The 14,097-nt window shown below is 42.9% G+C and overlaps 1 protein-coding gene across 1 annotated transcript in view; it reads right to left on the reverse strand.

Annotated features, from left to right (window-relative positions):
* Positions 1-14,097, reverse strand: part of CDH17 (cadherin 17) — a 53,072-nt gene that overhangs the window by 14,100 nt on the left and 24,875 nt on the right. The window contains exons 10-11 of the mRNA XM_058564473.1: positions 10,672-10,748; positions 8,549-8,740 (exon numbers count right to left, since the gene is read on the reverse strand). Coding sequence (XP_058420456.1) covers positions 8,549-8,740; positions 10,672-10,748 — 269 coding nt within the window. The remainder of the gene's footprint in view (positions 1-8,548; positions 8,741-10,671; positions 10,749-14,097) is intronic.

The following is a 14,097-nucleotide window of genomic DNA, read 5'->3' on the forward strand; positions in this document are numbered from 1 at the left end:
AGAGACCTGCTGAAGAGTGGAACAGCCCTAAAGTTGGGCTTCTTAACTGGAATTAAAGGGCTTCCAGGGCTTCACAGTTCCAGGGATCTGTGAACGCCTAGAAACCAAAATCTAAATATCATATATATATATGCGCACATGTGAATTTTTTTCTAGGAAGAGGATATGTAGCTTTTGTCAGAGTCTCAATGGTACCAGGACCTCAAAAAGATGAAGGAACCAAAGCAAAGTCCAAAAGGTACCTTATGGATTATGGAAACTACACTATTTTATTCACTTTTCCAGGCCTGGAGGACACAGGACCTCTTGGTGAGCTGTCAGTCCTTTCACTTTAGTTTATATCAGTTTCTCATTGGTTAAACAGAAAAGCTAATATCTGCTTGTGAAGAGAAAAGCTCCTGGAGCGTCTGACACACGGTTGCACTAGCTCAACCTGCCCTTCTCTAACAACTGAAAAAACTCTCCCCTTTGTCAGGCGTTGGCTCAATGCTGTCCTCTCCATACTGGCTTCCCTGATCACCACCCTCTATCCACAAATGGATGAGCTGCACCTCCTCTGTAATCTCACAGTACCTGCCCCAGGATGCTAATTATTTGGTTATCTACTTTAGATCATTACTGACCATAACGTCTCTGAGAGGAAAAACTGTGTTACATTCATCTTTGCTTCTTATCTCTTCCTTGACATGTAGTACTCATAGTGTATCAGTGTGGAAATATAAAGATGAGAAAGATAAGAAATATAAAGATGGTCCTTCTTGAGCCCTTGAGGGCTCCAGTGGAAAAGAGACTCCAGAGAAAATCCCCATTCTCCAGAAACCCCTCTCCTCCATGCACAGACAAACACACACAACATCACAACCCGATTTTTAGTTCTATAGAAAGTACACTAGAAAGATTGTTTATATGGAAGAGAAGGAATTATATATGAAGACTCAAGACCATTTGAGATAGAAAATAAGAAGCAACTGACAGGATATAATATACAGGATATAAAATTTTATAAGCCAGCTAAGAGGTAAAAAGAGAGGTTGTCCACAGAGATAAGCACCCACTGTCAGCAAGACATGACCCCACGATGACCTCTTGATCACTATCACGTGGTCTGATAGGGCTCCTCACCTGAGGGGGGGGGTGCAAGCTGGAGTTCCTGACTCCCAGGGACCCACTCCCTATCTCAGGAGATGAAGGCAGGGGCGTCAATTGAGAGAGGCTGGTAGATGGGGCAGAAAGGCAGCAGCCCCCAGAGCAAGCTGGTGAGGTGGACAAAGGATGGACTCTCTGTTCCTTGCTGGTTCAGCCAAGCCCAGGCTCAGGCACGTAGCAGAGCTGTCTGTGTGCTCAGGAAGAGGAGGCACATCCCATCCTTGCCACCAAACAGGTCCTAAGTCCCCTCCCTGGCTTTCCCATCTCTTCATGTGGCCCCCAGAGGTGATGGGTAAAGAAACGAGATGGTATTTCTGCAAATGAGAAGCAGCCTGTGTTATCAGAACAGAACCCATGAAGCTGAGGGTAGAGATGGCAGAGAAGATGGCATACGTCAAGCTAAGGAGTTGGAACTTGATCCTTGAGGAGCAGAGAGAGGTGTTAAGCCCAAGACTGACAAGGTTGGATTTGTGTTTTAGAAAGATAACTCTGGGAGCAGCCGTGTGAGGGATGGATTTGAGGTGATCCAGATCCAGGCAGGGAGACCAGTTAGGAGAGGATGTCAGGGCTCCTTAAACACTTATTGAATGGAAGAACAAACGAGAAAAGGAGCAGGCTGCTATTGACCAGTCCACCTAACTTTCACATCAGGAAAAACACTGAACCAAATCTTCTAGGGAAAAAATTAGAAATAAAAGACACTAAATTAGCAAATGATAACCAGCAGAACCTAATCAAGGACAAGCCTTGTCAAACCACATGTATCGCCTCTCATAACACGGAGATGTGCCTGCAAAGCCAAGTCAGGAGACCCCTCTCGGCCTCTTGGGATGGCCTCAGGTGCAGGCTGGGGAGACTCATTCATCAAGTGAGCCGAGAAAATATGCTCATGCCACAGTTCCCCTTCTGCACGTAACTGCCTAACAGGTCAAACCCAGCGATTTAGATTCAACCAAGAGGCAGAGATACAAGTGCTGAGGGAGAGGAGTTGATATTTAACATTTTCACTAATGATCGGTGATGAGAAAAAAGCACGCACATTAGTTTTCCAGATGACAGTTGGGCTGGTTAAAAATAGGTCATGTAGGGCCAGCCAGTCACATAGCGGTTAAATGCGCGCTCCGCTGCTGGTGGCCCAGGTTCGGATCCCTGGCGCGCACGATGCACCGCTTGTCAGGTCATGCTGTGGCGGGGTCCCATATAAAGTGGAGGAAGATGGGCACGGATGTTAGCCCAGGGCCAGTCTTCCTCAGCAAAAAAAGAGGAGGATTGGCAGGGGTGTTAGTTCCGGGTTGATCTTCCTCGCAAAAAAAAAAAAAAAATAGGTCATGTACTGATATCACCTTACACCCGTGAGAATGGCTATAATCACCAAGACAAAAAATAACAAATGTTGGAGAGGATGTGGAGAAAAGGGAACCCTTATTCGCTGCTGGTAGGAATGTAAACTGGTGCCGCCTTTATGGAAAACACTATGGAGAGTCCTCAAAAAATTAAAAATAGAAATACCTTATGATCAAGCTATCCCACTTCTGGGTATTTATCCAAGGAACTTGAAATCAACAATCCAAAGAGGCAAATGCATGCCTATGTTCACTGCAGCATTATTCACTATAGCCAAGAAATGGAAGCAACCCAAGTGTCCATCAACAGATGATTGGATAAAGATGTGGTATATATATATACATATATATATGTATACACACACACACACACACACACACACACACACAATGGAATACTACTCAGCCATAAAAAAAGAGAAAATCATCCCATTTGCAACAACATGGATGAACCTGGAGGGTATTATGTTAAATGAAATAGCCAGACAAACACTGTATGACTTCACTCATATGCGGAACATAAACTAACACACGGACAGAGAGAACAGTTTGGTGGTTACCAGGGGGAAGGGGGTTCAGGGGTGGGCACAAGGGGTGAAGGGGCGCATTTATACAGTGACTGACAAATAACAATGTACAACTGGAATCTCACAATGTTATCAACTATGATGACATCAATAAGAAATAAAAAAAATAAAAAATAGGTCATGTACTGAGGACTCGAAAGGACCAGCCATGATGGAGAAGTGACAAAATTTGCATTTTCAGAAAACTAAAGCTGAAACAAAACTCTGAATTTCAAGAAAGGGGATCCCAGGAGAGGGGATGAGCCAGGCAGGACTCAAAGAAATAACCTTCCTGCTCCTGACACCTGCTTAGCCCCAAGAGTATCATGATCTACAACACAACAGGCCTGAGCTTTCGGTGGCAGTAAATATTGAATAGGTCAGTATTTGTACTGTTTAATCCTAAAACTTGTTTAATCTGAAGCATCACTTGGGGCATGTGAAATAATAGAAAATATATATATTGGTCTCTGCCCCTGGTTCCTGACACAGCGCTCCTGAAACCCTTGTAATTTCCTGGGTGATAGGAATGTCTTTTGGTTTTTTGTTTTTTTTTTTTCAAGCACTACAGTAACTTTTATTGTAGTACATTCTTACAGTTGTTCGATTCTATTATTGGTATGGAGTGCCTTTTGTTCTAATGAGGGAACTGTAGGTGGGCTACTGGATTGCTTCAGGACGGGGGCTGGTCACCAGAAAGCCCAAGGCATGACGAGAAGCTTGGAACTTTCAGGCCCCTGCCCACACCCCGCCCTGGGAAGGGGAGAAAAGCTGGAGATTGAGTTAATGATCAATCCTGTCTATGTGATGAAGCCTCCATAAAAATCCCACGAGGATGGAGTTGGGAGTTTCCGGGTTGGTGAACATATCCATGTGCTAGGAGAGTAGGGCACCCCAACTCCATGGGGACAAAAGCTCCTGCACTCAGGACTCTTCCAGACCTCGCCCTGTGGATCTCTTCATCTGGCTGTTCACCTGTATCCTTTATCATATCCTTATTATAATAAACTAGCAAATGTAAGGGCTTCTCTGAGTTCTGTGAGCTCTTCTAGCAAATGATCTGAGGAAAGAGTCATGGGAACCTCCAATTTATAGCCAGTCGGTCAGAAGTACAGGTGACAACCTGGGGCTTGCAACTGGCTTCTGAAGTAGGGGCAGTCTTGTGGCACTGAGCCTTTGACCTGTGAGGTCTGCACTGTCTCCAGGCAGATAGTGTCAGAACTGAGTTAACTTGTAGGACATCAGGCTGGTGTTGGAGCATTGCTTGATGTGTGGACAACCCGCACGTCTGGTGTCAGAAGTCAAGTGTGGTAGTAGTGTGAGAGTGAAGGAGAAAAACAGCAGTGTTTTTTCCCCCTTGCAGGGCAGTTAAAATGACTGATTTCTCTGCAGAGACTGAGTCAGCAGTCCCCCGTGTGCACCATTTGACTCCTGGATTAGGCAAGTGTGACCGTCTTGGCAAGAGGAGAAAGCACATCTGCCCACAGGCAGAATCCTGGCTTCTGCCCTAGCTCTAATTAATCAGAATTAAGAGAATTCCAGACATTTATTAAGTTTACTATCTGCTGGGTGCTATGTTAAGAGCTATATATATATTCCACATTTAATCCTCCAACATCGTTATAAAGAATGTGCTACCATTTTACCCATTTTTACAGATCAGGAAACTGAGTCCTGAGAGGTTATATCATTTGGTCAAGGTCACAGAGCTAGTAAGTTACAACCACAGAAATCATTTCCTGAGAGTAGCCAGAGGCCTAGGGTCAAGTTCCCAGCTCTGCCATCACTGGGGGACCTCAGTATATCTTGCTGTGGGCCTGAATCTCATCTGTGCGGTGGGGCTGATCTCTGCCTCCCTCAGAGTCAGGGTGAGAAGCAAAGGAGAGTGTGTGCAGAAATGCTTCAGAACGTGAAACGGGCTACAGTTAGTTGTGGAAGATGTGTTCCTCAGTGAATTTTACCTGTGATTAGCACATTTGTGATTCAGATAAACAGTTGCTCATAGAACTGTGATTAAGAAACTTAGTTTCTGGATGTGATACCAAAAGCACAGGCAACAAAAGCAAAAATACACCAGTGAGACTACATCAAACTAAAAAGCTTCTGCACAGCAAAGGAAATAATCAGCAGTGTGAATAGGTAACCTACAGAATGGGAGAAAATATTTGCAAACCATACTTCTAATAAGGGGTTAAATATATTAAAAAATTCCTACAATTCAATAGAAAAAAAAAAAAATCTGATTTTAAAATGGGCCAAGGACTTGAATAGACATTTCTCCAAAGAAGACATACAACTAGCCAACAGGTACATTAAAAGATGCTCAACATCACTTATCACCAAGGAAATGCAAATCAAAACCACACTTGTTAGGATGGCCATTATAAAATTAAAAAAAAAAAAAAGAACAAGTGTTGGTGAGATGTGGAGAAATTGGAACCCTTGTGCACTGTTGGTGGGAGTGTAAAATTGTGCAACTGCTGTGGAAAACAGCATAGAGGTTCTTCAAAAAATTAAAACTAGAACTACCATATGATCCAGCAATCTCCCTTCTGGGCATTTATCCAAAAGAACTGAAAACAGAATATTGCATTCCCATGTTCATTGCAGCATTATTCACAATAGCCAAGAGGTGGACACAACCAAAATGTCCATTGAGAGACAAATGGATAAAGAAAATGTGGTGTATGCATACAATGGAAAATTAAGCAGCCTTTAAAAAAAGGAAGGAAATCCTGTCATATGCTACAATGTGGAAGAACCTCGAGGATATTATGCTAAGTGAAATATGCCAGTCACTGAAGGACAAATGTTGTATGATTCCACTTATATGAGGTACCTAGCGTAGTAAAACATATAGAAACAGAAAGAAGAATGGTGGTTGCCAAGATCTGGAGGGAGGGGGAAATGGGGAGCTGTTGTTCAAAGGGTATAGAGTTTCACTCATGCAACATTCTAGAGATCTGCTGTACAACAATGTGCATATAGTTAACAACACTGCACCGTACGCTACAAAATTTAACTACCCTCTTAAATTTCACGTTATGTGTTTTTTACCACAACTTTTTAAAAAATTTAGCTCAAAGACTTAAAATGATTAACGCGATAGTTCTGAAGCAATGATAGTCCCCTGATGGCTTAATGAGTAGGGAATTAGAATAAGACTAAGCCATACACAAGAACCCACATTATCGAGTCTAATTTATTTAAAATACTAATAACAGTATAAACACATACATCTGTCATAGCAAATAAATACATTCTAGGGGTAGTTGGCTAACATTTGGTGTATCCTAACCAAGAATCCACACCTCAGGGTTGGTTGTTGCTTAGCATTTGAAAGATCCTAGTCAGAGATCCACACTCCTGTGGCAGCTGCTACAGCCCGTGAGCTGGCACTACGTCAAGCGGCACCAGAAGGTTTGTTAATTAGCAAGTGATCTTACAAAGAGATTTTGTGATATTAGCGGTATTCAAGACATGTAGTTTGGTTAAAAATAGATCTCTCGGTCGTCACATGAACAAGCATGGGCACATCTGGCTAGTCCAGCAGCTCATACGCTTCAGAGTTCCAGACCTGCAGGTCTGCTCTGTGTAGGATCGCCTTCCTATGGACCGTCAGGCGAATCCTTTCACTGGAGCACTCTTATCACAGTGCCTGAGGGACAGAGAGCTGGGACTTCACAGGCCTAAAGCACAAGTTAGATGATCAAGTTTTGTGCCTGCTCGTTAATAATTGTATATGGGACAGAATTCAATTATTTATTCAGTGAACTAACATTTATTGACCCTCTGCTATGTGCCAGGCAATATTTTAGACACTTGGAATGCAACCACAAACGAAATAAGGACGTGACAAAGCTTTTGGTCAGAGGCCTGCTCTGCTGTAACCTACGTCCTTATGTCAAGGTTGTGCGGAGGATCCTTACAGCTCTCACCTACCTCTGTCATCAGGGTTACCAGCATCTCCCTAAAGGTGCCCCTTAGCCACAAATCGTCAAATTAACTTAAGTTGGTTCACAATAAGCCACCACAAAAAATGTTGACATGGGAATCATTTGTACTGAGATGGACAGGCCTCTGTCTTCCCTTAGAACCCTAGAGAGCTCTGGTCCTGGGGAGGATGGGAGATATCGGCCCCCACCTCCTGCAAAAGAATCAAAGATACTGCCTGGACCACCCACTGGGAACGCTGAAAACTGCCCTTTCCTTTATCCTCTCCTTCCGGGGTTCTTTCTCTTCGTGCAGATGGTCACGAACAGGGAAGTTGTAATGGCACTTTTTCCAAATGTCAGATTCCAAAGGATGCTAATGGTTTGAGTTGGCCCACACACAAACCTTGCTGCTAAAACCCAGCGAGGCCCTTTGTCAGAGGTAGAATATATGGCAATAACGGGATTAGAATTCCAACACTCTGCCCCAGGGCTTGCTTCAGCACTAGCACTTTTCTTCCTGTCCTTCTATCCATTTTCTGTGAAATTACTCTATTTTGTCTTCATTTTTAGCCTCTACTTCAGCTTTCCTTTATTCAGGTTCAAAACTTTCCTCCAGAGCCTTCTTTTGCAGCCTCCAGCACACTGCACTGCAAACCTTCAGCATTCAGCCATGCTTGCAGAGTCTCTATTGCTGTAACTCTGACCTCTTTTAATTCTAAATATGTTGATGACATTGAGTGCTGCTTCCTATTAAGTCATCTGGTAAACCATTTACATGCTCTAAAGCATAGCTGAGACAGCCGTGGAGAAAAGGGTCAAGATTTAGGTGGACACAGTGGGGGATGAGAGTAGATTTACGGAGGATAGGAAGATCCTGCACAAAGTAACAGGTACTATGGTAATCAAGACTTTGGCTCCAGATTACCCAGTCCTTATGGAGGGAGAGACAAAGCAAGAGCCAGTGGGCTTAGCAATAACGTAAAAGACGAAAGTAAGAAGTGGGCAGGGAGGATGAAAGGATAAACTTGTCTATTAAACCTTGAAAGGAGATCTAATTTCCAGTCATTTTTAAAGAGAAGACTATGGCTGGCACATTAGAATAAAGAGTCTACAGCCTAAAGGGCTCACATGACTCGTCCGGTCTAACACCCCACATTTGCAGAGGGAGAAGTAAGCCCTGAGCACTACCACCCCATATTTATCAAATAAAAATATCGAACACCTAGTTAAATTTGAATTTTGGATAAACAACAAACAATTTTTTAGTTTAAGCATGGAACATACTTACACTAAAACATTGTTTATCCTGTATTTTATATATTTTATATGGCAACACTCCCTCCCTCCTCAAAGGTTTCTTGGTCAGTTAGTTACAGACCCAGAACTAGAATCCTGGCCCTTCATCTTTCAGAAGGACAGAAATGACTGAAAGTGCCCAGGAGTCCATCAGCACGCCTGAGAGGTCACCACAGATACATCACCTCTGCTCATAGGTCCTTGCATGGTCATAAGTAAATCAATCTATGAAAAAGACAAATTCCGTAAAGGGACTATTTACCTTTTTAACCTTGACATATCCAGCGTTAGTTTGGGGATCTGTGTCAATCCCCAGTCGCCCCTCACTGTCTCCCTGTGTAATACGATACAGGATTTTAGAACTCCCAGTAAATGGCTCATCAGCATCCGTGGCCTGGATGGTTAAGATGGTGGACCCAACAGCTGTGTCTTCGGCAAGAGTTAGGTTTCCATACTAAGAAGGAAACAGGAGAAGGAAATGATAAGCATGTCCATTGTCATCAAGCATAGCTGTCAAAGGGAAAACTTGTCTCTTTGGTTTCAGAACGGACACAAGTCATAGTTTGCATCAATACTCAATAAGCATGTTTTTCCTATTGATGAATATGCTGCAATTGATTCTGACATCAGTCATTCTCATAAGCTGATATTCATTGTACCAAGAAACACAACCTCTCAGAGAACTACTGGTAGGATTCTAAAATAGATTACCCCTCCCATATCGAATATGTTTAATAACTGTAATTATTATTATAGTAGTAATGATATAAATAGTTGCTATGTATTGAGTACCTGCAATGTGGCAGTTACTTTATATATCTTATTTTAATTAATTCTTATATCAATCAAGGAATAGTGGTTAGGAGTCTGAACTTTGGATTCAAACAGCGTGCATATGAATCCTAGGCTTGCCACTTATTGGCTGTGCGACTTGAAGTTAATTACCTGACTTCTGTAACTCTCACTTTTTCATCATCTGTCTAGTGGAGATAATAATAATAGAACCTACCTCACGTTTCCTGTGGGAATTAAGAGAGAGAATGTATATAAAGCCCCTGAACACCTGGAGATAGTAAGTGCTCAATCAAGATAAGCAACAAGACACCCTACTGAGTAGCTATATTATCATCTCCACTTGACAGAGGACAAAGGATTGGAGAGGTAAAAGTCACCCAAGACCACCCAGCTAGCGAGTCACAGAATTGGGATTCAAACTCACATTTGTCCAACTCCAAAGCCTGTGCTCTTCATCACTGGCCTAGACCATATCCCACTCTTCCACTGAAAATCCCCCAGATCATGTCTCTTGACATCATGATCTTAAAGATGACAACAAACAGGGTCCAGAAGAGGACCACGCCAAAGAAAGAAGCAAACTCACTCTCTCTTGAGCCTAGATTTGCAGTTCCAAGTCTGAGACTCCCAAAGCAGGATTCTCATCCTCAATCTAAAACCACTGTCTAGATGTAATGCAAGGAAATCACTACACAAGGAAAGGATCGCGAGGCTAAGAAGAAACGGGCTCTTTATTTCATACCTGCTTAGCCTCAGTGCCCGTTACACAAGTTACATTTAGTCACACCTCTTACTGCCCCCAAACCCTCATAAATCAATTCCCTTTCTTTGTGACAGCCTTGTCCCTGTTTTGATTTAACATCATCACAGGGCTCTGGGCTGCCTCATAACTGACTTCAAACGTGACATACCATTCTAGTCAAATGGGTTTCTCTCTGCTCCAGATAAATAACTAGAGACATCCTTGAAGGGAAGCAGTGGTGAAACACCCCCAAGTTTAAAGCCCCCACATCAACAATAAGTAAACATTTTTCTTGATATTCTCAACTGATCTTTTTTCTCCTGATCTTTCTGTCTGATTCTCCTAATTCTTGCAAATGTCTTGAGCACATTTTTCTTTGGTGTAAGCCAAAGATTAGTTTTTTCCTCTCCTTTTCTCTTTCCCAATTATTGCAAAATGAGTTTAAATTACCAATGTTCCAAACATTAAATTTTGACTAAAAATGTTTGTTTGAGACACAGCAGTAATCTATTTATTGGCCTACTACACACAAAATACATAATGACAAATTGCAAGTAACCATTCAATTCCTTTCAATTTGACGAAGATTGTGGTTGTAGCTTTTAAGCAGCCCTGGGAATAAATGAGCCATTGGCAGAAGTTTATAAACAGATGTTCCCAAATACTATAACAGTGGATGTTATTGTTCCCTGAAGATTTCCACTGAAGATGCTGTCTGCGTTTGTTATCAGTGCACTGACTGAGGTATTAAGTCTGGCATTCTTCCTAACTCTGTTTGTGTCTTTATCCCAGAAGTAGGAGTCAAGTAATATGAACAAAGTAAAGAAAAAACAGTGACAACCACTCACGTCTGATTTTTCAAAGATGGGGATCTGGTCATTGATATCAATAACGTGGATTTGCACATGACATAGGGTCTTGAAATCTGAAAATCAAAGTCATATCACAAAAATTTTCACTGAAAATTATGCAGTAAAATCAGAAATCAGCAAGAAAAAAATTGACAAGTAACAGCCACAGCCGCAATTTCCCTATTGACACGCAATTTATGTGGCGAGGGGACTCTCTGCTCCCACCTGCACCCACAAGCAGGTCACCAAGGGGAGGCTGAACAAGGCCCTGAGAGAAGCTCCCCTGGGCTTCCCGCTGCCCTCCACCTGCCCTTTCCGAGGTAAGGCTTGTTCTTGAGCAAGACAGTTCCTCTTCTGTGAAGCAGCCTCTCTTTTCTGACTAGTGAAAGTTATGGAGTCTTCAAAGCCCAGGGCAAAACTATCCTTCCAGAAAGCCTTCCTTGAGCATCCCAACCAGCTGTCTTTCCTTCTCTGACCACTTCCGGCACTTACCGTCCTACATGTCCTCTGCCCTCTGCAGTGGGAAGGTGCGGGAGCACCAGCCCCTTCCCTTCCAAGTGAGGGAGGAAGTGGTGCAATTAGCCTCCTTCAAAGGGCCTGGCTGCCCAACCTACAAGGGCAGAGGTAGCTCGTGGAACCCTGGGAAAATGACAAAGGCTTTGATGGGTGGGTTTGACTGTTCAGAGACCTAGTCAGAGGCAGCAGGTTCGACCCAGGTCCAAGATGACCATGCAGTGCGGGTGGGGATGGGGGGTTGGAGAGATACCCTGACGGAGAAACAAAATGACAGGTTCTTTGTTGGGGTTGCCCTTGTTCTAACCATGACATATTGTATTGTATAATGGTTAAGATTCTGGGTTCTGGCATCCCACAGTTCCAGTTATGGCTCTGCCACTTATCAGATGTGTGAGAGCTTGGTGTGCCACTCAAGGTCTCTGTGCTTCAGTCAGTTTATCTATAAAACGTAGATAACAACAGATGCAGATTCTCATTATGATACAAGTTGTTAGTGCTCTCTGTGTACCAGGCACCGTATTAAGTGCTTTAACTGCATTACTCATTTCATCTTCATTCTAACTTCTTGAGGCACGGACTATTATCATTCTCATTTTGTTCACAAATGAAGAAGCCAAGGGCTAGAGAAGTTAGATAACCCAACCAAAGTCACACGACCAACTAATGGTCGAGCCAGAATTCAAATCCACGTGCTCCTTTGCCCTCTCCGTCCAGTCTCCACCCTTCACCCTGCTCTGTACCTCGGGAGGCTTACTTCATGAACTGTATCAGTGGGCATCCTGGCCCTCTGGGTAACAGCTGGGTTCTGCCAGTGGGAGCACTGGTAGGACACCGGAGGAAAGGCAGGACAGAGGTCGGGGTGTCGTTCCCCACTGCCAGCAGCCTCTTCAATAGCCACAGGCACAGGTCCTGCTCCCTTCCCTCACCCCTTCACATCTTAGGGTAGGAAAGGCTGCCCACTGTGCTTCACACCGCCTGTTGGTTTCCCTTAACCCTGCCCTCAACCTTTACAAATAATCCCTTCTTTAACTCTTTTTGGTTATTCCTTTAGAGGGGGCCGTCCATTTCCTGCTGGGATCCTGACAAATACACTCAGGCAGTCTAATTCCAGATCTCATGCTCAATGCACTGGACACAAGGCCAGGCACATCATCCAATAATAACCGAATTATAAATAAGTGGATGTTAATTAAAGCTGGGGCCAGTCCCCAGAACATCTGTAGACAACAAGAATGGCTGAAGATTGGGGGGTCCTAGGGCCTGAAGTCACTGGCTCCCTATTCTGCACAAACCTCATCTGGGACAGCAGCGGGCCTCCTGGTTAACAGGCTTTCCCTGATTTTACGTAAAACTACGTTAGTTATAGCCTAGTCTCTAATTTTATGTAGTGTACAATTGAACGTTTAATTCCATCAACACATATATATATATATATTTGTATATAAATATATTTTATAATCTGGCCCATATTTTCTATAGAGGTACTCATGCACATAGACAATTTGTAATCCGATTTTCACTTTATGCTCTTACAGATTCAGACTGCTTCAGGTCCCCACGCATTTGCACATGGGATTTCTTCTCCTCCATAAACCCTACACTATTTTGTAATTTGTCTTTTTCATCCTTCAAAACTCAGATCAATGACACCTCTTCCAGAAAACCTTAGCTTCTCTCTCTCTATTGACTCACTCATTGCCTTCATGGGCTACCTTGTACATGTTTCTTGCAATTTATTTATTTACATGTCCATCTCCTCTACCATGAACACTCCTTAAGGACAGACACTGGGTCTTACTCATTTGTGTATCCCTAATACTTTGAATGGTGCCTCACACAAGATAAATACTCAATATCTCCTGATAGAATGGATGGCTGATGGTGTGAAATTGTTAATTCATCATGGACAGGGATGATTTATTAAACTCATTTCTGTTGCACCTCTTAACATAATGCTAAACATTAGGCCCTCAATATTTGGCAAATTACTAGGTTTCAAACATTCTGCCTTGGGGGTCTGCAAACCCCACTTCTCTTCAGTATGTCAACATCTGTGTAAAGGAAAAAATTATGAAGCAGTGTGAAATGATGCTCCTTTCTTCTCCACACCTGTTTACAGTCATGCGTCACTTAATGACAAAAATACATTCTGAGAAATGCGTCCTCAGGCGATTTTGTCGTAGTGTGAACATCATAGAGTGTGCTTACACAAACCTACATTTGTGTAAGGTAGTAGGTAGAGCCTACTACACACCTAGGCTATATGGTACTAACCTTATGGGACCACTGTCATATATGTGGTCCATCATTGACTGAAATGTCATTATGTGGCACATGACTATAATCTGTGCCTTCTAGCGTAAGAATTACTGAACTATTTGGTAATCTAAGATTCAGTGCCAGTTAACTCAAAGAAAGATTCTTAACCTAGGAGTGTGCATGCCCCTAAAGTAAGTCTGTCTCTGAATACATGTACGTTTGTGTGCCTATGCACACTTGTCTGAGAATGTGGGCATTTATTTAGGAATTCACAGTTTTCATCAGATTCTCAAAGAGTTTTGTGATCCAACTAAGATTAAGAACCACTTGCTTTGAAACTGTATAAGGAGTAGGGAAGACTGTCTCCTGATACTGGCAAATGGACAACTAGAAGTTGATAGGAGATGACAAAACTTCCCAAAAGGTGCATTTTTCTTCTACTTTCATACAGTAGAATCCTTTGAGTCTGAAAGGGAGAATTGGGAAATACAATTAATTTTCTTGTTTGTGATCATGGTGTCCACAAGAATGTGCCTTGCCAACCTCCAACAACAGGGATCTCAACTGATGATGTGCTTGCAGGGCTCTAAAATCCATCACCACGTTTGCACCGAGGCCTTGCTTCCCGTGGCGCCCAATCAGTAACTG

Source organism: Diceros bicornis, chromosome 21 (genome assembly GCF_020826845.1).
Source record: "Diceros bicornis minor isolate mBicDic1 chromosome 21, mDicBic1.mat.cur, whole genome shotgun sequence".
NCBI classification, from domain to species: Eukaryota; Metazoa; Chordata; class Mammalia; order Perissodactyla; family Rhinocerotidae; genus Diceros; species Diceros bicornis.